The sequence below is a fragment of the Trachurus japonicus genome, chromosome 1, assembly GCF_045865225.1.
Source record: "Trachurus japonicus isolate A0001 chromosome 1, Traja_1.0".
Classification (NCBI taxonomy): Eukaryota; Metazoa; Chordata; class Actinopteri; order Carangiformes; family Carangidae; genus Trachurus; species Trachurus japonicus.
Window position 1 is genome coordinate 7,814,978 of NC_140907.1, and position 26,490 is coordinate 7,841,467.

Below are 26,490 nucleotides of genomic sequence, written 5' to 3' on the forward strand. Positions count from 1 at the left end.
TATGCAACCGACTGTCAAATAAAGCTACATAAAAAAGTTATGAGACTAGAAATCTATCATGTCTTTTGACATTATTTAAATATGACATGGGTGGTGTGTCCCTACCTCCTCTAGTAGTACTGGCAAGCCCATGCGAATGGCATTCTCTAAGGTGCGAAGAAAGCTTGGGTCTGTTAGCTTGATCACCTTTAGACCATGCTTGCCCTCCTTGGAGCGGATCCATCGGTTGGCCTGAGTTTAACAGAAATAACCTCTATCAAATATGATGAAAGGACGACCTCTTTAAGTGAAAAATAACAACAGACAGAGTAAGAGGGGTGGAGGAGGAAAGAAAAACACTCAAGCATGACAGGAGACACTACTAGACTTGTCAGTGGTCAGGACGGAGAGCTTGAGTTACATACAGGCCTGAAAATTCAAACTGTGACAATATTTCCATCCTGTGCATGTTTGTAAGTCTGGATGAGCTGATCTGTGTCCTTTCTATGTGGGGAAGCTGGACACTGTGTGTGGATCCTGGGGCAGGGATCTCTCTGTGACTTTGTCTCTGGGGGCTCTATTTTCCTGGCGCAACTCAGGGGGGCGCAGCGAGGCGAACCCTGGCACAGCCGGCGCAGTGGTATTATCGTCCAGTGCAACAACGTGCGCAGCGGATTTGATAAATTGGCAGACTGCTGTGCGCCGAGATGGGAGTGGTCGCGCAGCAGGGGGAGGTGTCGACAGATTCACCTTGGCGCAGTGACAATTTGATGCCAATAGACCGCGCTGAGAGTGCTCCGAAAGTTCGCCAGCTCCAACCTGGTCTACTCTCAGTGACTGCCCAGCTCCGCAGTGCGCACACGTCACCAAGACCTCACAGGCAGGTTTCCACAGTTCCAGGCACATTTAAATGCAATTATTAATCACAATAACCCCTATTTATTGTAACTATCTGAATCAGCACATACACGTATATCTATATCGATTGTCCCGTCACACTGATGACAGATCAAAGGCTGTCAGCATGCGTAATGGAAACTCAACCTGACTGAATTAACACAGATGAAACCAGGGAGGGACTGAGACAAAAAAGCAGCCGTGGATGTCCCAAGAGCAGGACTGTGAGGGTCGCTGCTGTGTTGACACTACACACTGTGCCGTTGATCCGCTATATTTATTTATTTACTTATTGATTTATTAGCGGGCAAGGGCGCATCGTCACGCGACCATAACAAATAAAACTGAAAACAAATAAACTATCATCTCTCACAGCAAACCACAATCAGCCTCGGCATCAGATAGTGAGCAGATATTCACATCTCCCATTTCAGGTAAATTCTAAAGAAAAAAGAAAAAGAGAGACGCTCCGTGATGCCTCCTTTACGCACAGCTGTTTGTTTATGTTGTGATCTGTGCACACGGGTTTAAATAGTAGGTTACTAAATATGAGTGTCTTTATTAATGGAAAAGGTGTGTGTGTGTGTGTGTGTTGTTGTTGTTTTTTTTTTTACTGGGCAACAGCTCTCAATATGTCAGAGCAAACCTGGATAACATCATAACCTCCTCCCTCCCAGACTACTTTTGCATCATCAGCCCGTGAGGTCTGTTCGCGCGACCATATATTCGGACACTGCCAGCTTGGACCGGACCAGAACATCAGTTTCCTCCCATCTCACTTGCTGTGAGAGATGATAGTTTATTTGTTTTCAGTTTTATTTGTTATGGTCGCGTGACGATGCGGCGCTCGCCCGCTAATAAATCAATAAGTAAATAAATAAATATAGCGGATCATCGCAACGGCACAGAGTGTAATGTCAACACAGCAGCGACCCTCACAGTCCTGCTCTTGGGACATCCACGGCTGCTTTTTTGTCCAGTCCCTCCCTGGTTTCATCTGTGTTAATTCAGTCAGGCTGAGTTTCCATTACGCATGCCGACAGCCTTTGATCTGTCATCAGTGTGACGGGACAATCGATATAGATATACGTGTATGTGCTGATTCAGATAGTTACAATAAAAAGGGCTTATTGTGATTATTAATTGCATTTAAATGTGCCTGGAACTGTGGAAACCTGCCTGTGAGGTCTTGGTGACGTGTGCGCACTGCGAGCTGGGCAGTCAATTGCCTCCCTCTTCCACGGTGAAATCAAACTTGCGCCTCGCGCGCGCGGCGGATTTAAAGGCGAGGAGAGGAGCTCATTTGATTGGTGAAGATCTGACTCGGCTGTGTCAAACCCACTCCACGCCTTCTCTCCTCCCTCTATGCCACTTGCACCGGTGGGAGGGAAGTAGGCGGGATGCGCTTCGCCGTGCAATGAAGGAAAATTGCAAACTGCTCCTGGACACGCCTCATTGGCGAAGCGAAGGCGAAGCGCAGGGCAGATCCGCTGCGCCTGCGCTAGTTTACGAAAATAGAGCCCTGACTGTTTCAGACAGGAAGTTCTATTTTGGAAGTTCTATTTTGAGAGGTTTCTGTTCTTTGTGCTCTTTCTACAGCTGTGTAACCAGTATTTTAAAATGAAATCCCAATAAATTCGGAGATGGGAATCTGTTTCATAAAAATGTTATGTACTTCAGTGAATTTAGCAGGTTTTATAACACACTGGGTCAGCAGTGACACAATCTTTCCCTTGAATGTCACAAAGTGTGTAGCTTTATGAAGAACTTTTTCGGAGAAATAAACTTAAAGGGACAACGAGGAGTTTTGGAAAAGCGAAGCGTTTTCACACTACATTTATGAGCCTCCGCGCACACCGTGAAGTTCTTTAACACCAGCGCAAGACAGACTCATGTTTTCATTCGTCAAGAATTAAAGTCAGAGGTTTGAAGACGATCACATAGTCGTAGTTCCGACCATAAACGGCGATTCTGCGGCGTTATTCTCATAACTCGCCGCGAAACCGAAAGTAAAGAAACGCTGGTCAGCTCGACCAGGATTTCCGCCACCACTAATAATAACAAAATTACGATAGAGACAAAACTATATATTTATCGAAAATGGGCCCATTAACAAGTGTGGGTAGCGTAGATTCATCCACATTAATGTGAGACTTTTTTATAACCAAATAGAAACTCCTCGTTGTCCCTTTAAAGGGATAGTTCAACATTTTGGCAAATTGCCCCATTGCCATAATCCCTATAGTTTTAGGAGTAGGTTTGTCACCTTTAATTGTCAGTGCAAGCTGTTTTTAGAGCGGCGGAGCAGAGCCGCAAGCTGCTCAGAGCTACGCTAGGGAGGCTAATGCAATTTCTTGGTTTCCCTCATCAAAATCATCAAATACACAATCCAACAACTCCAAAAAGCTCTCGTGGACAAGTTGTGACCTGTACATTCACCACGCTATGAGATAATAACGGAATGTTACGAGACAGAGTTGTTTTCGAGGTAAATTCATGCAAAACCGCTGATGCACGTTCCCATTGGGGGCAGTTTTTTGGCAAGCAGTTTCTGCATTTGCCTTGAAAACAACTCTGTCTCTAACGTTCCGTTATTATCTCATAGCGTGGTGGATCTGGTGTCCACCAGAGCGTTTTGGAGTTGTTGGATTGTGTATTGTGTATTGTGAAATTCTATGAGCCTCCGTAGCTGCGTGAGCAGCTTGTGGATCTGCTCCATCGTTCTAAAAATAGCTTGCACCGATAATTAAAGGTAACAAACCTACTCCTAAAACTTTCTGGATTATGGCAATGGGCCAATTTGCCAAAATGTTGAAATATCCCTTTAACATCAAAAAATCCGTCCTGAAAGATGCTGAACTAAAGCTGTGTTAATGCTGGTTTCTTGGTCACCTGATCCTGAGGGTCAATCATAAGAGGCCAGCGGCGGCCCTCGGTCACCAAGATCCCATTCTCTGTGGACACTGTGTCACGGGGCAACCCTTCTGTGTTCCACTGGCGGATGGTGAATGGGTGACCCAAAATGTTGATGAGGCTGAAGCTGGAACTGATGGGAATGTTCAGCTCCTGGCACTGTGTCATCCACTGCTCAATTAGCTGGGGACAGGGAGCAAACATGCATTTTTAGATGTTTTTTTGATTTGCTTGAAAGATTTTGGATGGACTTCTTGCTTTTTTGTAAACTTCACCTCATTTTTTTTTTTTACATAAAAGTCCAGTTTAATACTATTACTATAATATATAATAGGAATTACATTGCACATAAGATATATAAATACAATAATAAGACAATCAGGCCCAGATTGTTTCATTTGTACTGGCTGGCAGACTCTACACAGAAAGTGGCAGCACCACATCATGCCACCTACCAATTGTCTGTAGTGGGAAGTGAATGCCCCATAGTAGGCTACACAGGCGGCACCGATGAAGACATTTCCAACAACGTTGATGATCTCTTGGTCAAACAGGGCCACACTTTCCTGCCAGCGTATTTGCTCATCACCTAGAGCAGAAGTTAGCTTCCCAGCCCGGGTCAATCGAGCCTGTGTTAAAGCCATGGTTTTAACTGAGGAGGGAGAAGGGTCACAAGGACAGAAACATAGGGAATATTAGCTGACAACAAGGAAAAACAACCTTCCTTCAATAGATAATGAAACCTGAGAGATACTACAGGGTACACACTACATGACACAGATTTCTACACGACAGGATCAGGTAAAGTGCTAAGCAGATACAATATTAAGATTAATTGAAATAAGACATGATAACCATAATATTTAAAAAATTGACAGAATGCACTAATAAAAGCAGGGAAACAGGAGCGCCAAATCATAAAGTGCACAATAGAGACCAACAGCACATACACTCTCTCTCACTCTCATCACACATTCAAACACATACACGTACAATACACAGATAACAATCATCCTCCTCTAATAACCACACTCATAGCCAGACACATACACACACTCACATAATACTCAACAATGTGTGCAAACTTGCTTACTTAGTAACCAGCGCTTTGACAAGCATGAGAATGTGTGAGGATTTGTACATAGAATAAGTTCTGTGGGAAGGACATTCCACTGACTCATGGATCAGTTCCCATAGTTTAAGACACAGGTACAGAGATTTAAGTGGCAACATATAAATAGCGAAGCCCTCACCCAAATTCTCCTTCTCATTTACGCTGTTGTCAAACTGTTCCTCTAGAATGCTGATCTGATCCTCCACCTCCTGAAGCTTTTCTTGTTTTTCCCTCAGGGTCTCCATGGTCGCATCCAACTCGCTCTGCATGGATTGTGATTGAAGAAGAGAAAGATGGAGTGCAACATCATTTATACAGCATTTTGACAATATGTGGGCAATTTATCATTGTTAAAAAGAAAAACAAAAGAAGCCAGCAACAATCACTTTTAATCACTTTAATACCTCACTGGTACAGACAGGCTAATCACACAAACTGGTTTGCGGTTTCTTTTTTCTTTTCTTTTTGATTGTTTGTTAGCCAGGCACCTCCAGACTTTTTTCTTCTTTTGAGTGTGCGTGCTGTTCCTTCTTCTTCAATTTTTCATCGTTATCATTTTGTTTAATATACAGTGCTTGTGGAAAGTATTCAGACCCCCTTCAATTTTTCACAATTTGTTATGTTGCAGCTTTATGTTATAAACATCAAGCCACATTCAGCACCCCATAATGACAGCATAAACCCAGAATTTTTAGACATTTTTGCAAATTAATTAAAAAAAGACAAATTGAAATATCACGGGAACATAAGTATTCAGACCCTTTGCATGTAGGTCATTTAGGTGCCATCAATTTATTTTGTTCACTTTTGAGATGGTTGACCATTAAGTCATATCCATAAAACAGCAAAGTGTGTATGTACTATATGGGGTAAAACTTATATTCATACTGGACTTCAGGGTACTGACCTGTGCTTTGGCCAGCTTTGCTCTCTTAGGGCCAACTTCTTTGAGAACTCTGCTGTAAAGATCCATAGCTCTGACCCACATACACATGGATTTGCAAGCTCTGGATACCTTCTCCACCTAAGAGCAGGACAAAAATGAAGCATGACATCCAGCATCAGATACTGAGAAACATTATACAGTAACATGTTCCATAATTCAACACCAGGATATACAAACACAAAATCTGCATTGCTCAATTCCGTGGCAAGTGTATGACTAAAATGGAATAATCGAAACTTAAGCAGTTATTTTCCCGTTTCCATTACAACTCTGAAATGTTCATAACTGACAAAGTGTTTGAACTCCAATTTCACCACAATCTGTTTACTCTAAGCCCTACTCCAAAAAAAACAGGTGATAGGACATGAAATCCAAACAAACCTTCTCAGGTATGAAATCAGGGTTGTTGATGTATTTTTGCAGTTTCGACAGGATCTGAGGCTTGATATTGTCCTTGTCATAGTCTGTCAGACGCCTGAGGAAATTGGCATCACCCAGTAATTGCTTGGCGCTGAGCCAGTCAGGTCTGCAAGGAAAAGGCATGATTAAAAAAACCCCAAAACAAAACAGGAAACTCAGAAAAAATCTAATGTTCACTAAATTTCAGTATCACTGTAGCCAGATTTTGTAAATCTGTAGTAGTATATAAGGTGGTAAACCTATCCCTGCAAGTGAAATGTTGTCAGTATGCTCTGGGCAGAACAGTGGGTGGTGAAAGGTTAAAGTAGGATAGGATACAGGGCTACTGCACTGCAGCAGATTATGACTGGTGACATCTAAGAGATAGCAGGGTGCCAAGTCATGAGATGGAAAGGTAATCCCCCTGAATGCTGATTAAAAAAATATATGGGATTAAAAAATAGGCCTAAATCTCATACCTTTGGCAGAGACACTGTAAAACAACGGAGAAGATTATGGTAATAATGATAATGACCTTTTTTTTTTTAAATAACTGAAATAGTGCTGGTGGTTTTCTATGCAAAACATGTCAACACAATTAAAGCAGAAGTAAGTGGTCCGGTCGTTTTTGCTAATGCTGCGTTCCAGGCAGGCTTTTGAAATCGTAAATTACAGCTTCAAGTCACAACTTACGACTTTGTAGCGTTTCAGGCAACCCACTCGTGTTTTTCCGACCTGTTTTACCGGTGAAAGTCACTATAACGGCCACTCGTAACTTCCGACCCGTGAACTCGTACCAGATCGAACTGGTACCACTTCACGGTCGGAAAAATACGAGTTTCCTTGAACGCACCATAACAGTCCTCGTCGCTACGTCACCACATTCACGGCGTCCCTTGGCTGCACACACAGCCCTGCATGCCGTTCTCTCTCCTCATTGGATAAAAACTGTAAGATACGATAAATGTTTTCTCTTCGGCTCAGAGCAGAGCAGAGGGACTGAGAGACCCGTGTTTCAGTCCAAACACTCTATGTAAGTGATTGCTGTCGGAAGATATAACTATTTAAGACTTATATTAACACAAATATATCACTTACTTCTGCTTTAATATGAACCACGCAGATGAACTAAAATGATTGTGATTGTGATAATGGATCATCAGGATAAATGGAATCAGGATGCTAAAAGACCCATATCTTCTGAGATTGTTTGATATTCTTACTTTTTTTGTTTTCACTTAACCTTGTCTGCCTAAGGATTATCATTTGCCATTCATATTGAGCTAAATCAATTGGGCTTAATAAATTAATAACTCATCACATAAATATAAAACAGTCTCTTAATGCCTGGTCTGTCCTTAACCCTCTGACCAGTTCCCGACTTGTTCTTCCTTTGGCTCCTCTGTAATGAAACTAGAATGACCACCTCATGGTTGTCTCTGCCACTTAGGTTAGTTACAGATTACATCCTTGTTTATCAAGAGTCATATAAAATATTAAGGATTTGTGTGAAATGTTGCACTAATGGGCTTTATGCACAGCTCCACTACTTCCTGAAATAAGCCAGCTCGTTTATGTCCTGTCTTACATTATTGGACCAACTAATTAATCCAGGTGTGTCTGACCGGTGAATGTGAAGTTCAGTCAGTTTAACCTTTGACCTTGTCTAGCTGTGCCTTTCATAACAGGAAAAAAAACAACAGCAACAAAAAAAATTGTAAATAGCATTCATCCCCTGATTTGATATACATGTATTTCCTTATATGAATTTGAATGATATAACATTAGTATGTCTGTTACAAGAGGGGCAGACATAACAGTTTAGAACATCTTTGAGAGAGAAAGGCCTTGTCTTTTTGAAGTAACAAAGAGCACACTGACTTGCAGCCGAGCAGGATGCAGACCGCCTCCATGACAGTCATGACCAGGTCTGGGGGTTTGGTGAACACCTTGATCTCAGAGATGTCAGCCTTGTCGAGAGAGTTAAGAGCCTGATTGGCCCCCTCCAGAGCTGGCAAAGCCTCATCCAGGTCCCTCTGGGCATCATCAGCTATGGCCTGTGTTTCCTCAGCTTTGAACTTGGCTAAAGCCTCATCCTCTTGCACAACTTCACGCACCTGTGGCAAGGATAGATTTTTGTATTATGCGAGTGAAATACACTACCACCCTAGAAATATCAGAGGGGTAGATGTCATGCTTCATGTGCATCTTATTTATAACTTTATCCAAATATTTATTTTAAGGTTTGACACAATACTACCTTGTATTTCTCTCTCTCTCACACACACACACACACACACACACACACACACACACACACACACACTGACCTTGTCAGCACTCTTCTGGTCGACAGCTAGTCTCTGCATGAGGGCATCGACATCGATGGACTTCTGTTTCAGGACTGGCTCCAGAGCAGACAGCTCCACTTTCATGTTGTCCACCAGGTCATTGGTCTCCAGCAGTTTGGTCAGACCATTCTTCACCCGATCCCTGGCCTATTCATGAACACAACCACAAACATAATGCCCTGTATTATATATAGGCGATGTCCCAAATCAGGGCCACATCATTCAAAGGCTGCATTTGAAGAGTGATTGTGTCACAGACTGTCCCACTTGGAGGGTTTCCTTTAAATGCTGCTGACAAATGTGGCCTTCATTTCCTGGCAATGAAGGAACCAACATGTGGATCCTTTGTGGCCCTACCGATCACAAGATTCATTTTGTGCCACAACTGAAAACGAGAAAAAAAACAAAAAAACACCGGCAAATAGCCACCAGTAAATGTCAGTACTGGATTTCAGCTCAGCTTGCCAGGTGATAGTACAGCTGTTAGACCAAGGACCATTGCAATGCAGTGGTAACAGCTGGCACAGCTGGTGATGCACGGTGTAAAGCCTCAATTGACCAGACTGTCTCATTTCTATTCAGCCCTTCTGGTGCATGAAAGCTACAAAGGGTGACACCTTCTTCAGCCGCATCCTCTGAAGAATGCAAACCATGAATTATGACACACGCCTTAGTCTTCCCAATGATGTCACAATGACTTGTTTTCACAATTAACCGCAGCATGGTTAATTAATCATCAGCATTCCTCAATACCATCACTTTACAAAAAAAGGGTATGCCGGAACCATATAGGCAGATGATTGTCTGTAACAACATCTATTGCACGTCTGTCCGTCCTGGGTGAGGGATCCCTCCTCTGTTGCTCACCCTGAGGTTTCTCCGATTTTTCCCTGTTAAAAGGGTTTTCCATGGAGTTTTTCCTCAGTGGATGTGAGGGTCTAAGGACAGAGGATGTTGTTACGATGCCATGTAAAGCCCTTTGAGACAAAGGGCCTTAGTTTGCTGGCGCAGCGCAGGTGGCGCAAGGTAACGCAGCCGGTCTAATGCAAGTTTCGACCAGCGCAGCCTAGCGCAAAGTCAGATTGGAAGATTGGTAGATCGCGCTGAGATAGGCGTGGCCGCGCAGCAGGGGGAGGCGTCACAGATTCAGCTTGGTGCAGTGGAAGTTTCGTGCGAAAATGTCCCGCCGAGGTTGCGCTGAAAGCTCGCCACCTCCAACCTGGTCTACTCTCAGCGCAGGGCGAAGCGCAGCAGGTGCAGTGGAAGTTTGGCTGACTGACCTGCAGTGCACACACGTCAGCAAGACCTCACAGGCAGATCTCCACAGTTCCAGGCACATTTCAATGCAATAAATATCCACAATAACCACTATTTAATGCAACTAATGGAATCAACACATGAATTTATATCTATATAGATTGTCCCGTCACATCTGACGTCAGATCAAAGCAGAGATCAAAGGCTGTCGGCAGCGTAATGGAAACTCCACCTGAATTAACACAGCAGGGACGAACTGGCACTGAAAAGCAGCTGTGGATGTCCCAAGCAGGACTGAGGGTGGATGACTGCATGTCGCTGCCGTGTTGAGACTACGCACTGCCGTTGTGATGATCGCTTTATTTATTTATTTACTTATTAATTCATTAGCGCGAGCGACCACGTCGTCACGCAGCCGCAATGAAAAACAAAACACAAATCATCATCTCTCTTAGCCCACCACAACAGCCTTGGTATCAGATAGTCAGTTTATAGCCTATACTCAGCATCTCTATCACAGAAAAAAAAGAAAAAAAAGAGACGGACAGAGAGAGAGAGAGAGAGAGAGAGAGAGAGAGAGAGAGAGAGAGAGAGAGAGAGAGAGAGAGACCTTTATGCTGATTTCATCCCGCATGGTGTTTGTTTATGTTGTGATTAGTGTACACCTCTCATCTTTCTCACACAGGGTTTGAATAAATGTGAGTTTCTTTATTAGTTTATTAGTTGTTGTTTTTTACTCTAAACAGGGGTTCTCAGTGTATCAGATCAATCCTGGTTAAGTACTGTATATTAGTAAACTCATTATTGGTCACTCTGAGCTCGGACCTCCGGACCAAAACAGCTGTTTCCTCCTGGGAGAGGTTCGGCCTCTGGCGTCGCTGTCTCCTCCGTCCATGTCAAAGTATAAAATGACAAACTTGCAGCGCGCATCGCCCGCCGCGCAGTTAAAGGTGAGGAGAGGAGCTCCTTTGATTGGTGAAGATCCGAATCGGCTGTGTTAATCCCACTTCTCCTCCTCCTGTCTCCCTCCCGCCCTCTCTCCTCCCCCTTTGACGTTTGCGCCGGTAGGAGGGACAAGGGGCGGGCTTGCGCTGGCGTAAGTCGGACTGCGCTGCCCAGCAAACTTGCGAAATAGACCTGGACACGCCTAGTTGGCGTGGCGAAGCTGCGCTGAACTTAGACTTCGCCCGGTCTAGGAAACTAGGGCCCAAACTGTTTGTAAAAACGGGCTATACAAATAAAATTGCCTTGCCTTGCCTTGCCTTGCAACTTGCACGGAATGTAAACAAAGTTACACAACAATCACGTGTGTAACTTTGCTAATGTTCCGTGCGAGTTGCAGAACAGTGACGTGTGTGAGTGGTAAAGTTTGGTAGAGGAAGACTCATTCCCTCCAAACAAACGCTTTAAGTCGATGACGGTCTGCCAGCCTGGAAAACATGCCGCCGGCTTTCCACAGCAAAGTAAAGGTAAATGTACGGTAACTGGGTTAAATTACGTTAGTGTCAGTTGAACGTAATGTAATTGAGATGGTACATTAGGAAATGTTAGTGTGTCATATGCAATTAACATGTGTGAAAAAACAAACATGTCTCAAACGTTTTTGATGAATAGTGTGCAAACATGATTGACACAGCGTGAGGTCGGTCACTTTTTTTTGTCATCACACAGTTTCGGTGTCAGTGTGCAATGGTCTGAAGACAGACATAATGTGGTCATGAACATAATTTGTCATATGTTATAGATGATAATTATTGACTTAAATATTTCAAACATTTCCCCTGGAGGATTAATAATTGGTCCTATACTGTATTAATATATACTTCAACATTTTGTGTATGTACAGTAATTAGTAATGTAATTATATTTTGACACAGTATTTGATTTTACACATTCTAGTGTGTTGTGGAATTAATTAATGCATAATAATCGTGATAATCGCAATACCGATAATCTCTGACAATAATCGTACCAAGAAAATCTATAATCATGACATCTCTAACTTAATCTATGAGTATGATGTAAGCCAAAATGCATTTCAGAAGCAGCAAGTTCAAAGATTACTGGCAAAGAATTTCTATCAAAACAGACAACTTATCAACTTAGAACTCGTGATGTGATGGTTCAACTGGTTAAATAAAGGTTGAAAAAAAAAAAAAAAAAAAAAAAACGTACAGACACCAACTCCTGTCTCTTCACGTTGAGCATGCCCAGGTAGAGGTTGATGAGCTCCAGGTAGGACGTGGGTGTGGTGTAGTATCGGCGTCTCAGCTCCGAGTAGAAACGCTCAGCCATGTCAGTGACGCTGACGTGTATCTCCACACACATGGCTGAGAAGCTCTGCTTCAGCTCCACACTGCCAAAGTCCACATTCTGGAAGAAGTCCTGAGAGACAGAGAGCAGCGCCTCACGAGGCCACTGGGCATCAGAGGGAACAAGGGAAGAGAGGTAAGTGGAGATACAAAGCAGCAGAAGGAAGGCATTAACATTATACAGAATATAGTTGTGAAGAAGTTCAACCAAGATGTTAAAGGGGTAGTTCAGCATTTTGGCAAATTGGTCCATTGCCATAATCCCTATAGTCCTAGGAGTAGGTACATTACCTTTAATTGTCGGTACAAGCTATTTTTAGAATGGTGGAGCAGAGCCGCGAGCTGCTCAGAGCTACGCTACGGAGGCTTACTTAGTTTCCCTCATCAAACTCATCAAATACACAATCCAACAACTCCAAAATGCTCTGGTGGACAAGTTGTGAGCTGCACATTCACCACGCTATGAGATAATAACGGAACGTTAGGAGACAGAGTTGTTGACAAATTCATCCTGTGGGCCTGTTGGACCCTCTAGCTGGCTGGTTTTGGCCCACGGGCTGCATGTTTGACACCCTTGTATTAGAGGATCTGTGCAGAGATTGATTATAGTATAATTATATTTGCGTGCAACATGGTCACCACGCTATGAGATAATGACGGAATGTTACGAGACAGAGTTGTTTGAGGCAAATGCAGAGACTGCTTGCCGAAAAACTGCCCCGGAAGGAAACGCGCATCAGCAGTTTTGCATGAATTTACCTCAAAAACAACTCTGTCTCGTAACGTTCCGTTATTATCTCATAGCGTGGTGAATGTGCAGGTCACAACTTGTCCACCAGAGCGTTTTGGAGTTGTTTTGTAGTTTTGTGTATTTGAAGAGTTTGATGAGGGAAACCAAGAAATTCCATGAGCCTTTGCCAAAATGTTGAACTATCCCTTTAAATACTGCTACTGCTTCTACTACCACAGTTAAACGAAAACTCAGCATGCAAACAGAAGGCAAATATAATGATATGAATTTTACTTATTTATTTAGTTAGTTTATTTGCATATTTATGAACATTTATATGCAAATATGTCAGATTCTAGCCATAGGCTAATTTCTATCCATAGTCCCAAGGCAGGTTGATGTCAAAATTCAAGTGAGTGGAAAGAAATTACATTTTCAGTCTAAGTGTGAGGAGCAGCAGTGTGATGGGAATGTAATGCAGATGAGCATACCTGCACAAACCAGTCAATGGTGCAACAGCTGACCAATGAAGGGAACATTCGACAACGGGACCTGAAGGCATCACCCACTGGACTCATACACAGCACTATGTGTAGCTTCTTCCGTACAAGAGAAATAAAATACTGGAACACCTGAAGGCATGAACAAAAACACACACATGAAAATGCAGAGAAGTTTCTGTAACTGTGAGGTTTGGTCAAAGCAAGCAAAGAACAAGGATTATGTTTTCTTGCAGCTCACATTAGGACACTGACTTTAACTGACAGCTCCTGCCCAGAGTCTATGACTACTTTGGTCCACTGTGTTAATGCGTGTTGTGTCTGAGATGTTATGTTGTGTCTGAAATGTTATGTAAGTGCTTAATTACCTTTAAGCAACTCACAGTGGTCAGTTAGTTGCACTTCTTACTGCAGTTTTTGTATTGGTGAGCTCATGATTTAATTCAGCACCCTAAATGTTACAGGGGCATTGGTGGTGTTGTTTTATGCTGGTCAATTCAAATCTCTGTGTGAGGACTCTGTGTTGCCATTGGTGACAGTAAATTGGCCTCAGAGTCAGCCCCTTTCAGTTGTGGGTGCCCTCAGGGATCAGTCCTCCCTAACAGGCTGTTCCCCCTGTTGAAAAGCTGAGCTCACTGTCTTCTGGCTGTAGCTGCACATGTTCAGTACAGAATGAAAGCGGGATCAATCATCTCAGCTAATTCTTGGCAAGAAAGCAAATAACCACATTTAACCAAATGTCAGACTGTCTTTTTAAGTGCATAATAAGTCTTACCCTTGAGCAAACCACTGTCCTTACGGGAATCCATTGGAATCAATTAGAAAGAAAGACACCCTCTAGACATCTGCATTACTTAGATTAAAAATATCAGTCCGGACAGTCATTATTTTGTCCTCTTTCAAAAGTCTCATTTCCATACATTTCATGGAAATTTGAAAGACAGTCTTAATTAACTTAGTGGTTCATATAAAACAAATTATATCAATAAAAGCTACAAAATGAAACTTTTATACAAAAAATATCACTAACAAGCAGAGACACAGATGAGCACCATTTTGGCAATTTTCCACCTGCATCACTTTGATCAAATCCATCTGTTTGTGGCAAATACACCCATCAGGGTAACATTATGAGCACTGACAGGTAAAGTGAATAACACTTCATCATGGCACCTGTTAGTGGGTGGGTTGTATTAGGCAGCAGGTGAACATTTTGTCCTCAAAGTTGATGTGCTAGAAGCAAGATACATGGACAGTTTAAGGATTTGATCCAGTTTGACAAAGACGACTGGGTCAGAGCATCTGAAAAGCTGCAGCTCATGTAAGTTGTTCCCAGTCTGCAGTGGTCAGGCTCTATCAAAAGTGGTCCAAGGAGAACAGTGGTGACCAGCTAATGTTGCTCTAACTGCTGAATAAGTTCATGCTGGATCTGATAGAAAGGTGACAGAAGATACAGTGTTTCAACTGCTGAATTGACCTGGCTCTTATTTGAGACATGGGACAGGACTGTTTAAAAGAGTAAGAACCCACCTTTTTAAACTGCCTTTTAATCTGTAAATTAAACATGTATAATTTTCTGTTCTTCTATCCTATCTCATTTCATATCTCTTTTTGATCTTCTACATTGTTTTTGTATTTTAATTGTGTTGCTATTTTTATGTAAGCGTCTTTGAGCACTTGTAACAGTGTGTTATATAAAATGTATTATTATTATTATTATAAGGAAAGGTCGAAAATATAACCCAGGTTGGGTCGGACTACAGGCTTCCCTTTTTTTGTCCGCGTTCAGGCCGTAAATTAACGCTCGTGAGTCCCGCCGCATCGGATCCAGGCTTCAACACCAATGGGTCGGATCCCATTTAAACTATCTTTAAACTCTAGCAAATGGGTGATCATGGGCTTTGAGAGATTTTGTACATTCACAAGAACTTGCAGAAAATAGAAATAATTGAGACCTGCTTTTATTGGCTCAAACCTGTAGTCAGACCCAGCCAGTATAGGGGACCAGCGTCTATTTGAGACTTGGCTTTTATTTAAAACATTTACAGTACTGAACTACGTCTTTACTACCGGAATACGTTATTGTGTCTGAACATACCTCATCCCTGTTTTCCTCACTGATTCCCGCCTGTTTGGCTTTAGGGCGAGTGGCAGCCAGCACTTGTTCCAACTCATCTTTCTCAAAAAGGTTGGGCACCTCGCCAGAGTTCAGCATGTTATTGATGTCCTCCAAAAATTCCTCAACCACAATCTACAACAGGCAAGAGAAAGTTGATAGCAATAATAATATCAGGATTGTGCAAGTAAAGTTGAGTAAAGAATAAAAAAAAAATATTCTCCTCTTTTAACATCAGCTTTCTTCATACCTGAGTGTCTGTAAACAGGAAGACCATGTCTTTGCCCTCCAAACCAGCCATCTTGTAGAGCCTCCTCAAGTCCTCATGGAAGCTGTCATAGTTGTAGCCGCGGCTCAGCTCGATCTCGAAGCAGCGGTACCCGCAAATGTGAGATGCTAACCGAGTGAGTGACTGTTTGCCTGTTCCTCCCACCCCGACCAGCAAGGAGTTGCCTCTCTCTTGGCGAATCATACGGGCGATCCTGTAGGATGAGGATCAGAGACAACACTAGTAACAAGAAAATACAAATAATATAATATTAAACTAATATAATATAGTAGTATTAGTCAACAAAAGACAAAATCTGACGGATCAGATTCAACTATGAAAATCCTTAGTGGAGGACATCCCTAGTAACTATTGAATGGCCCCATCACTAAACTTATGTATCGTGTCATGGGTAGGCTGTACAGTGTGGGAATAAAGGTTGAATTTAATTTATACAAACTGTCACAACATTACTAATTATCGTACTGACGGAAATTTGCTTGGATACACTTTAAGTAAAAGAAATAAAACGACAAAATGTGTAATAAATCTGTCAATAAATGAGAGAATAAATATATAGATAAGTAAAAAAAAAAAATGCAACTACTGTACAAGTAAAAACAAAGTAAAATAGCGTAAAATAAATATAAAATTCAGATAAAAGCTAGAATAAAATATAGGTTTTGTGCTTTATCGCCAAAGTTTTTAGTGTGTATGTGCTAGATAAACAGTGCTATTGCACAAATACAAATGGGTAAATGGAAGAAACTCAGTGGTGCAAGTTTGCACGTACACACCTGGAGACATGCTCGATGGCATCCTGGAAGAAAACCAGTTTTGTCTTCTTGGAAAAGGTCATGTTGTAATCATCGAGGTAGTCCTGGAGGACAGTCTGAATCTTATTTATGTCTGTCAGGTCCTCATACAGACGATCCTCTTTCTCTGCACCAACCTACAAGGATTTATGAGAAGGACGGGATAAAAGCTGTGAGGTGTAAACAATGAAATCAAATGTTTTCTGAACCTATCAAACACTTTCTTTATGAAGAACTGACCTTGATGAAGTCTCCAAATATGATAGGCTGAGTCACAAAGTATGACGGCTCCAAACTAATATCAAAATATCTCACTAGAATAAAGAAAGAATACTGGTCAAAAGATTAGTGTTCTTTGACTAGTAAAAATGTGAAAAAAAGGTGAAAGTGCAGTACAGTAATATGAAGTGCAGTGTGTAGGATTCAAACAGGTTGTGTATTTAAAACATGAGAGCTCTCACTCACTGGCGATCTCACAGACGATGGTGTTGAAATACATTTTGTCTTGGCTGTTAATGAGTCGGTCATGGAACACTCGCTGACACTCATGGCAGAAGAGACGGAAGATCTGGTTCTTATCTCTCACTTGACTTGATTCGCACTGCAATATGCCTGAAAATAAAGAGAGAAAAATATCTCTTTTTTTTGTCACTTTGAAATCAATATGCAATTACTGCGATAACTTAAGCGCAATGTTAAGGAAAAAGAGATGATGAAAATTGCTCAAATAAAATGTAAAAGAATGCCACAATATGTTGTATATCCTATAAGATGGGAGGAGGGGGCACTGGTTTATTAACCCTCATCAACAGTGTTTTATATAATGGGCACTCCGTTCGAGTAATGCATTTAGTCTATGTTGAACAAGCAGTGTGTAGAAAACAGTGGTAGAAGTCACTTCTGTTCATCCTCATGCTCTGATGATGCCTGCTGGCTAGGAGGAGGGAGGGACAGACGGGAAGGAGGCAGCGTGGGGGTGATGGTGCAGACGATTTGGAAGCATGAGGCTGAGACACAGCTTCTAAGTGTTGGTAATGTGGCTAAAAGAGATAAATGAATCTTGTGCCCTGGATGGTAAAGAGCTGCTAAACTAAGATTTACACCTTTTCTGTATCCATCAGTCAGCAAACCCAAAGTTTGGTTTGTGCTGTTTAGGAAAAGAGATGTCGTACAAACTTTATACCAGAGCTTTCTGTGTTTCAATTTTAATGCATATTTTCCCTTGTCTCTTGTGTTTATGTTAATCTCTTCATGCATAACATTTTTAAAACTCAACCAAATGCAAATATTGTAGATATACGCTTTCTGTTGGTGCTGTCATTCTGGAATAACTCAAGGCCATTAGTCGATAGCAGATGTAACAACAGAAACCGTCCTTTGTCCTAGACATCAAATGAGTTCCGTGCCGGTGCTACAAACAATTTGTGTGATTGTGTCTCACCTTGGACGCACTTGGAGAGGTCCCTGAGATTGAATACATAGTGGGACTTTGCTGGAGTGGGCAGCAGATCCACACTTAAGCGGTTGTATATCTCCACAGCTGCATTCACAATCTGTCCGGCACAGTCCTTCACTGCTTGGGCAAAATCACTGAGGAAACCGTTGAGGATGGCCTGAAGGAAGGATGGGAAAGGAAAAGAGTTTGTATCAAGCATGAAAGGAGAAATTAAGTGTGACTTGAGAAAATTTAAGCAGTGGCAGAAATGGAGATATGGGACAGTGAGAGAGCTAGAGTAGGAGTGAGATATGATAGAGCTTTAAAGCTGTAAAAGCAGATGTGACAACTCATTAAGAGCAATATTATTTTGTACATTGATTGTGAGTCTGTTGTGAGTGCGAGTGTGTACAGTAGATGCACGTGTTTATCCTGACAGTGAAGATCTGTTTGAGGCTCTGCTCTGAGGGCGTGGGCAGACACAGTATGGTGAAGTGGCGGATGAATCGGGGGGTCACAGGGTTGCGTCCTCCGCCCGGAGGAGCACACGCTGATGCAATGGTCATTTCCTGAGGGAAGGGAGAAAGTTAGAGTATGCCACTATTTCTAGTTTCGGATTGGATTTTTGAAAAATCCAGAATTATATAAAATATTATTGTGACGTCGGTGTTCACATGGCCAAAGTAACATTTTATGAAGAATTCTTGAGATGATGTGATCACAGGGTCAATATCATGTTTTGTGAGGTCACCATGACCTTGACCTTTGATTTTTAGCTACCAAAATCTAATCAGTCCATCCTCATGTTGAGACCTTTAATGTTTCTGGCAAAGTTTAATAGGCTCCATTAAGGTGTTACTGTGATGCTGTACTCAATTAAATGTGATGATGAACTGATGGACAACACAAAAACAATATAATGGTGCTTTTCCACTACACAGACACGGCACGGTACGGCTCGGTTTAGTTGCTTTTCCATTACAGCTGAGTTCTTCATAGTTTCTTCTCAGTGGGGGCAGGGGTCGTCATATCACGGCGGCTACGGCCGCGTCGTCTCTCTTTCCTTTTTCAATCCTCTCGTCAGCTCCAAACTCACTCGTCTGCACCTCGATTACAGACCACAGCCTGGTTTTCCTCACAGCATCATTTAACTCACATGGAAGAACAACAACAGTCTCAGTACAGATCAGTGGGCGCTGTTGTCGTGTTTTTAAAATTAGCGGGTTTTATTCTTGTGACGAAGGTCGCGCACGTGACTCTTCCAGTGACAACGCTCTGGCCAATCAGTGGAAGGCAGTCCGCTGACGTCATATTTTAGTATCGCTTCCGCTAGCATGGAACCCGGGCTGAGGCGCTACCAAAAAAGTACCAGGTACCAGGTACTAGGGGCTAGTGGAAAAGCAAAAAAACTGAGTAGAGCTGTGCCGTACCGCGCTTGTGGAAAAGCGCAATAAGTCCTAGGCAGAACAAAATATGAAGGGAGTGAAAATATACACAACATGTTTCCCATATGTAAATTCATCAGCTGTCTCCAATGCTAAGCAGCAATGTTACCACTGCTGTTCTGAAGCCTGTCCTTCCATTATCAGGACCACTAAAAGATAAAAAATACACCTGGTTCCTTAAATATGGTACCATTTGCTCTCCAATCAAATAACAGACAGCACTGCATGAATGTTCTGTTTATGTGTTATGTTGTGCACTGCGTTTTATCACTCAAGATTAATCTGAACACACGTGTGGTTTCTGCTTATGTTCACTCCAGCCAAACAAGTACATATCTGCACACCAACACACAGCACACACTATGATACAAGACATTACATACCATCCACAGGTCACACAAAGTGTTTTGTTGTATCAAATAAGTTCATGCAAGGATTTTCCTGCAGTTGCTGAATACAAATATGGGTCTGCAACAACGTTAATCGCGGCAAAAACTCACAGGCACACAAGATAAATGTGTTTCTCATATAAATGGACAGTATTCATTACTCTCACTGGAAGGCAAATTAAACTTATGCTGACTGAGTAAAAAAAACAACTAAAGAATACTTTTTCCACTTAACAGAAAACTCAACAAACCCTAGACATTACAAAATCCTGTTTACAAAAAATAGTTGTTTGCAGTCCTCCAGAGTCAGAGAACAATAAAAATATTGATTTTATCTGTGTGTATCGACCACAGCTTCTGCATGACTGCAAAAAAGACAGATTGGATGTTGCTTTTCAGTAACTCCTCAAGTCTCTTGTTTGCAGGATGTGTGTTCTGTACTGTGTTTGGCATGTGTGTACGTAAACAGAAAACAAGAGCCTGAAGCTTACAAGACGTTAACAGACTGAGGGTATAGTCTGATCAACAACAGCTGGTTTCAGTAACCACATGCAGCACCTGTGACGTTCATCTGCTCTAAATAACGATTGAAAGCTGCATTTACTGTTCTGTTTCCTATAAACATATCTATAGGAAACTGCATAAATAGCCACCTGTGGAACTTCGAGCAGTCGAAATCAGCTCGAAGCACACACATCGTCACGGCAAATGAGCAGACATCATTTGTACATTCGTACCTGGATCTTCTTCCAGAAGAATTTAGCTCTGTCATAGAAGCCAGAAAAATCTTGGAACTGTCGCAGGAGCTCTATTGGGGGCTGAGAGCCATAACTGTCCAGCTTAGGCATATTCAAGTCATCAACAAAGACAACTAATTTCTTGTTACCAGGAGCACCTGCAGGAACAAGGAAAAAAAATATGAGACTGGGTGTAAAGGATTAACAGATTTAACACTGACAGTTAAATACTGTAAATGGCCACAATGCTCATTTGTAGGTGGACTGAAGAAGTGGGAAGTGAACAGAACAAAGTAAACTGTTGTTTTGGCTCATTTATACATAACTGATGACCTTTTTTTTTTAGTTTTGGGATTTCCTACATTATAGCATGTGACTAATTGCACAGTAGTGTAGCTGTGAGCCAAAACTGTTTCAGCCATTCTTAACTGGTGTGTTGCTGTAGCGCAAAATTATGTAAACCAATAGAAGCTACATCATGTGATCCAGATGTTATCCCTATAGATGCATAATAAACAAGCGTGGCTGCAGTGGTAGCTTTGGCTTTAAAAATGGTTAAAACTGGGCCATCTTGACCATGTTGACTGTATACATGTATAGTACTTTTACGAGTCCCTGCTGTCTACTACAATGGTATGCAGATGATGTGTACCAGCATTAAGTCAGCAGTAATGGATTATATGCATGACAGGTACGCTTCTTTTTCTGGGGTTACGAGTAAAGTTATTGCCTCAAATAAAGTTGTTATGCTACCCAGGATATTTTTCCTCTTTTTCTCCAGTTTGGACTCAATGATCTCCTGTACACACGCGGAGGAGGTCTGAGCAGAGAAGGTGACGTAGATAGGAAGGTATCCCGCCTTCGCCTGGATACTATTAAGAAGGCCACGAGCCACCACGGACTGCAAGGGAGAGACACACAGAAATGATTTGATAACGCTGACACCAAAAGCCTTGTGTTCATCATGTTTTAGAGTTTACATCTGTGAGGACCAAAGCTCAACAGTCACTCATCACTGTGGTGTTGAAAATGTATTCTACAATGACCTTAGTATTTATTGTTTAGTCTATAGTCTGAATAGCAGCAGTTAGCTTCAGTTCATGTTTATGGTTTTAGTATGTACTGCTGATATTAATTTCAATTTTAAAGGGATAGTTCAACATTTTGGCAAATTGGCCCATTGCCATAATCCCTATAGTTTTAGGAGAAGGTTCTTTACCTTAATTGTCGGTGCAAGCTATTTTTAGAATGGCAGAGCAGAGCCGCGAGCTGCTCAGAGCTATGCTATGGAGGCTCCGTTATTATCTCATAGCATGGTGAATGTGCAGGTCACAATTTGCCCATGAGAGCGTTTTGGAGTTGTTGGATTGTGTATTTGATGAGTTTGATGAGGGAAACCAAGAAATTCCATTAGCCTCCGTAGCGTAGCTCTGAGCAGCTCACGGCTCTGCTCCGCCGTTCTAAAAATAGTTTGCACTGACAATTAAAGGTAACAAACCTACTCTTAAAACCATAGGGATTATGGCAATGAGCCAATTTGCCAAAATGTTGAACTATCCCTTTAAACATTTTTTCATGATATCCTGTTATAGTATCTATCTCCAAATTTCTAATTTAGAAATTGCCCATAGTACATGTACAATGGTCCCTGCTGCTGCCAACCATCTTATTCCAAGACTTCATGACTACATAAGGATGGTGTGTCTGTGTATCCATGGATCACGGACGAGCTAATAATTTGTCACCTTTTCAAAATTTCAACAAAAGTGGCAGAGTGCCCTTACTGCATTCAAACTGTCTAGGAAACCTCACCTTGCCTACTCCAGTGTCGCCAGTGAAGAGTACTGAACGTTGCACAGACAACAGTTTCTCCATCAGGTATCCGTAGCGGACAGTGTCGGTGGTGGGAACCAGTATTTCAAAAAACGGCTGCTCTCTGTAGTATTTAAATGGAGGGATTATCGTCCCCCATTGCGCCAAACGCTTGTTGTTAAAGTTCATGTACATGTCCCACAGGGTGTCACACTTTGGAAGCTATGCAGGAAGGACAGAAGAATGCAAATTAATTAACATAGCACTTACTTGAAATAAAACTCTATGCAATGTGTGAAAAAACCTTAGAGATCTGATATTATGAAAAATCACTGTATTTTGTTGCTGATTGCTTTTAATTGTAAGTTACGTAAGTTTTCTTGTGACATGTGACTTGTATATAAGTTCCCTATTTAGAAGGATGTGGGATGATCCAGATGATTGTCTGCTGTCAAGGAAGGTTGTGGTTCCCAAGATGATGAGTTTCCTCGTCACCAGTTTAAACATTCTCTAGAATTTCTACTGTTAGATCTTGAGAACTGACCCTTTAAACGGAGAGCTGGTCCAGTAAAAAGCCTTAGTAAAAGGGGCTAACTAGCGGGGATCTAACACTGCCTTTCTTCACCATTTAGTCACTTGCTCATTCCAACTTCAGCTAAGTGAGCTATGTTCCAAGCCTGCTGTGTTTTTATCTCTGTCAGTAAGACACTTCTTTAATCATCTGCCTCTACTGTTAGAGAAGTCAAACCTCTCAAACAATTAACTTCCCATTTCCTGCTGGGATCCTGCTGCGCTGAAGGGCTCATATCATCACCCTCCACCCTACAGTATTTCATCGAAAAGGTCTGCACCTCATTCTTCACAAATAAAAATGGTTCAGAATTATCTAAAGTTGGCAATATGACGATATGCAATGGATTTTTATACCTTTGGCAAATGCGTTTTTTTTTTATCTGATTTACCTTTCCAATGTGTTTCCTGTAATACCACTGAGGATATCACTAAGTATAAAATGGATGCGCTTTCTGAATGTCTTCATTTCGTGTGTCTGATATCATATAAGAGCATAATCCCCTTTCAGATTAGCTGTGCTACAGATGGATACAGCCAGTGTCAAGTGTACTTTAGAGCAATATGTAATATGTATGAGCTAACCTTCAGGCCTTTTCACATATTTGATGGTGATACCAGAAAATGTGCATGCAAATGGATTTGACACTCAGTTATGTGGCTGAGAGACAAGATTTTCTTTCAGTGGCAACAAATAGTTATAACAGCAAAGCTGGAAATCCGAGACATACTTGTAACATTTTGTCTGTGTGTATGTGTGTTATTAAAATACATGGTGTCATGCAGTTCATCTATTTCTGTATCATTCTCTGGATGGGTGTGCACATAAATACCTTAGTGTTGTTCTTTTCAACCTGCTCTCTAACAAAGGTCTCGAAAGCCTCCTGGTGAGAACCGGTCAGGTTGCCGCCTACTGCCCATAGGTAGCAAAATATGAAGGTCTGACATAACACTTGGTTCAGATTCTTGGAATCCTGACACCAACACAAACACAAAGGAAAAGTGCAAATAAGCGTGTTCACTGAGTGATATCGTGGTTCAAAATACAGTACACACAGTATCAAGTATGTTGTCAAGTATGGAATGTTTTTGCCGCATCAATTAATCTGTAGGGTTTTAGTTTTAGTGATATTGTGCAAAACTGCAATGAACTGCACTAATAGATTGTGCGACATCATCTGAAATAGACTGAAGTCAAGTGGCTGTTTGTTGTTGTTTAAAATACCATTTTCAGGTCTGGTCCTCCTTCGCCAAGCAACAGTGCCTCCAACAGGAAACACAGAGTGGTGACTTTACTGATATCCACCTGGCGGATCACCTGAGTACAATACTTCACCACATACTGGAGACCCGTCTCTACATAGTACTCAAACATCTCCATCAAGTATGTACGCACTGGGTCCGGGAGCTGAAGGGACAGCACAGATAAGAAAAGAGAGTTGATATTAGATGGCTGCAGGTAAAAGAGGCTAGGATTATGCATTGATCTTTGTGTGTCTCTATCTTTGTGTTTGATTTAAGCGAAATAATCTTCACAGGTACCCAAGCTGCTGGTTTTAAGAGTTGGGCTAGACAGAGGACAATTAAGAGCTACAATAAATATGGGGCATGCTCTCCCTTTCCTGGAGACACAGTGCGTGACAGACTCCCTCAGTTAAAGCAGCTAAGTGGAAATCAATACAAAAGTAATTCAAGACAAATTATCTAATTCTAAAAACTCCAAAAAGTGTAATCAAAGTTATCCCTAACAAAGTAAAATACAAACCTTAAATTAAGAAAAGCTGTAACAGAACGCTCCTTGTTAAAAATGAAAATGGGAGAAGGATAAACAAGGGAGATAACTACAGCAACAAATTATTCAGATGTAATCAGAAACATACACTGTCAACAGAGTGAAAAGACAGTGATATACAACAAGAGGGAGAAAGTTTATAGGAGAGATGACCCACTCTCACTGTAGTTCTGAGTCATCCTAAAAGACTCAGGGCTGATGTTGCAAGCTATAAACTTTGATGTGATGTGCTGTCATCAGAGTTTATGCTGATGCTGAAGTTCTACTTCTTCTAATGACTGAAAATGAACATTACCATTCATATACTAGTGCTCACACAGTCAGGGGAAGTCAGCCACGGTTTCACATTAAGTGAATACAAGAGCAAAGATGGGGACAGATGAAACAATAGTCGGTGATGTAAGGTGAGTTTCAGTGGAACTTAATGTTTATACCAAGGCAGTAACTATGACCCGACAGGAAATGTGATACAACCTGTTTATACTGTACTGTGCCTATGGTGTGCATCATATACCACTGATCTGCACGCAAATATAATTACAGTATACTATAATCAATCTCTGCACAGATCCTCTAATACAGGGGTGTCAGACGTGCAGCCCGTGGGCCAAAACCAGCCAGAGGGTCCAATCCGGGCCACAGGATGAATTTGTCAACAACTCTGTCTTGTAATGTTCTGTTATTATCTCATAGCGTGGTGAATGTGCAGGTCACAACTTGTCCACAAGAGCGTTTTAGAGTTGTTGGATTGTGTATTTGATGAGTTTGATGAGTGAAACCAAGAAATGCCATGAGCCTCCGTAGCGTAGCTCTGAGCAGCTCTGCCGTTCTAAAAATAGCTTGCACCGACAATTAAAGGTAACAAACCTACTGCTATGACTATAGGGATTATGGCAATGGGTCAATTTGCCAAAATGTTGAACTATCCCTTTAAAATTGCTTTACATATAAAACACAGGATTATAAAAACAAGCAAACAATAACAATAACAACAACCTTCTTTGCACTAAAACAAAGGGAAACATTTAGAGCTCTTGTTATTTATAGGTTATTATGCTGATACAGTATTATACTGGCCCAGCCCACTTGAGATCAAATTGCCCTGTATGTGGCCCCTGAACTAAAATGTGTTTGCCACCCCTGCTCTAATACAATGAGCAGCTATTATCCAACATTTCTGAAACTGTGTACACATTGTTAAAAATCTCTACAAAAGACAGATATACAGAATGTGCCACCTTAGCTGCCAGACCAGTGAACCACGTCTGGACATAGGGCATCCACTTCAGCTCATCAGGATCAATATAGACCATCCCGCAGCGACTGACAGTGGCTGGGGACGCCACAGCCAAGTCCTGGACCTGCAAAACACATAGTATGTTACCTGTATGGATATGCCACGCTCAGCAGACACAAGGTAACGAGGGACACGGGCTCTGACCTCAAACACCATATGTATGGATGAAGTCAGCTTGATTCTCTCGCTGTTGGCCAAACAAAGCATCTTGTTGTCGTCCAGTACGGTGTTCATGTTCTCAATCCACAGGGCGTCAACTGGCCCGTCGCAGATCACCCACTTGTGGATATCGGTGGTGTCGTTGACTGCATCGCGGACACTCAGGGCCATCAGTCCGTCACGCCACTCCAGTGTCAAGGTGTTGACCTGAGGTTGACACAAAGAATGAATGTACTGTATGTAGAGAGAGAGAGAAG

The 26,490-nt window shown here is 41.9% G+C and overlaps 1 protein-coding gene across 1 annotated transcript in view; it reads right to left on the reverse strand.

Moving 5' to 3' along the window:
* Nucleotides 1–26,490, reverse strand: part of dnah6 (dynein, axonemal, heavy chain 6) — a 75,276-nt gene that overhangs the window by 23,076 nt on the left and 25,710 nt on the right. Inside the window, exons 37-60 of the mRNA XM_085788859.1 lie at nucleotides 26,219–26,440; nucleotides 26,016–26,138; nucleotides 24,211–24,393; nucleotides 23,819–23,959; nucleotides 22,416–22,637; nucleotides 21,357–21,504; nucleotides 20,604–20,761; nucleotides 18,470–18,601; nucleotides 18,039–18,210; nucleotides 17,063–17,209; nucleotides 16,838–16,911; nucleotides 16,580–16,734; nucleotides 15,765–15,996; nucleotides 15,497–15,649; nucleotides 13,390–13,530; nucleotides 12,032–12,274; nucleotides 8,579–8,746; nucleotides 8,130–8,365; nucleotides 6,231–6,375; nucleotides 5,811–5,927; nucleotides 5,043–5,166; nucleotides 4,245–4,441; nucleotides 3,769–3,972; nucleotides 106–231 (exon numbers count right to left, since the gene is read on the reverse strand). Coding sequence (XP_085644985.1) covers nucleotides 106–231; nucleotides 3,769–3,972; nucleotides 4,245–4,441; nucleotides 5,043–5,166; nucleotides 5,811–5,927; nucleotides 6,231–6,375; nucleotides 8,130–8,365; nucleotides 8,579–8,746; nucleotides 12,032–12,274; nucleotides 13,390–13,530; nucleotides 15,497–15,649; nucleotides 15,765–15,996; nucleotides 16,580–16,734; nucleotides 16,838–16,911; nucleotides 17,063–17,209; nucleotides 18,039–18,210; nucleotides 18,470–18,601; nucleotides 20,604–20,761; nucleotides 21,357–21,504; nucleotides 22,416–22,637; nucleotides 23,819–23,959; nucleotides 24,211–24,393; nucleotides 26,016–26,138; nucleotides 26,219–26,440 — 3,963 coding nt within the window. The remainder of the gene's footprint in view (nucleotides 1–105; nucleotides 232–3,768; nucleotides 3,973–4,244; nucleotides 4,442–5,042; nucleotides 5,167–5,810; nucleotides 5,928–6,230; nucleotides 6,376–8,129; nucleotides 8,366–8,578; nucleotides 8,747–12,031; nucleotides 12,275–13,389; nucleotides 13,531–15,496; nucleotides 15,650–15,764; nucleotides 15,997–16,579; nucleotides 16,735–16,837; nucleotides 16,912–17,062; nucleotides 17,210–18,038; nucleotides 18,211–18,469; nucleotides 18,602–20,603; nucleotides 20,762–21,356; nucleotides 21,505–22,415; nucleotides 22,638–23,818; nucleotides 23,960–24,210; nucleotides 24,394–26,015; nucleotides 26,139–26,218; nucleotides 26,441–26,490) is intronic.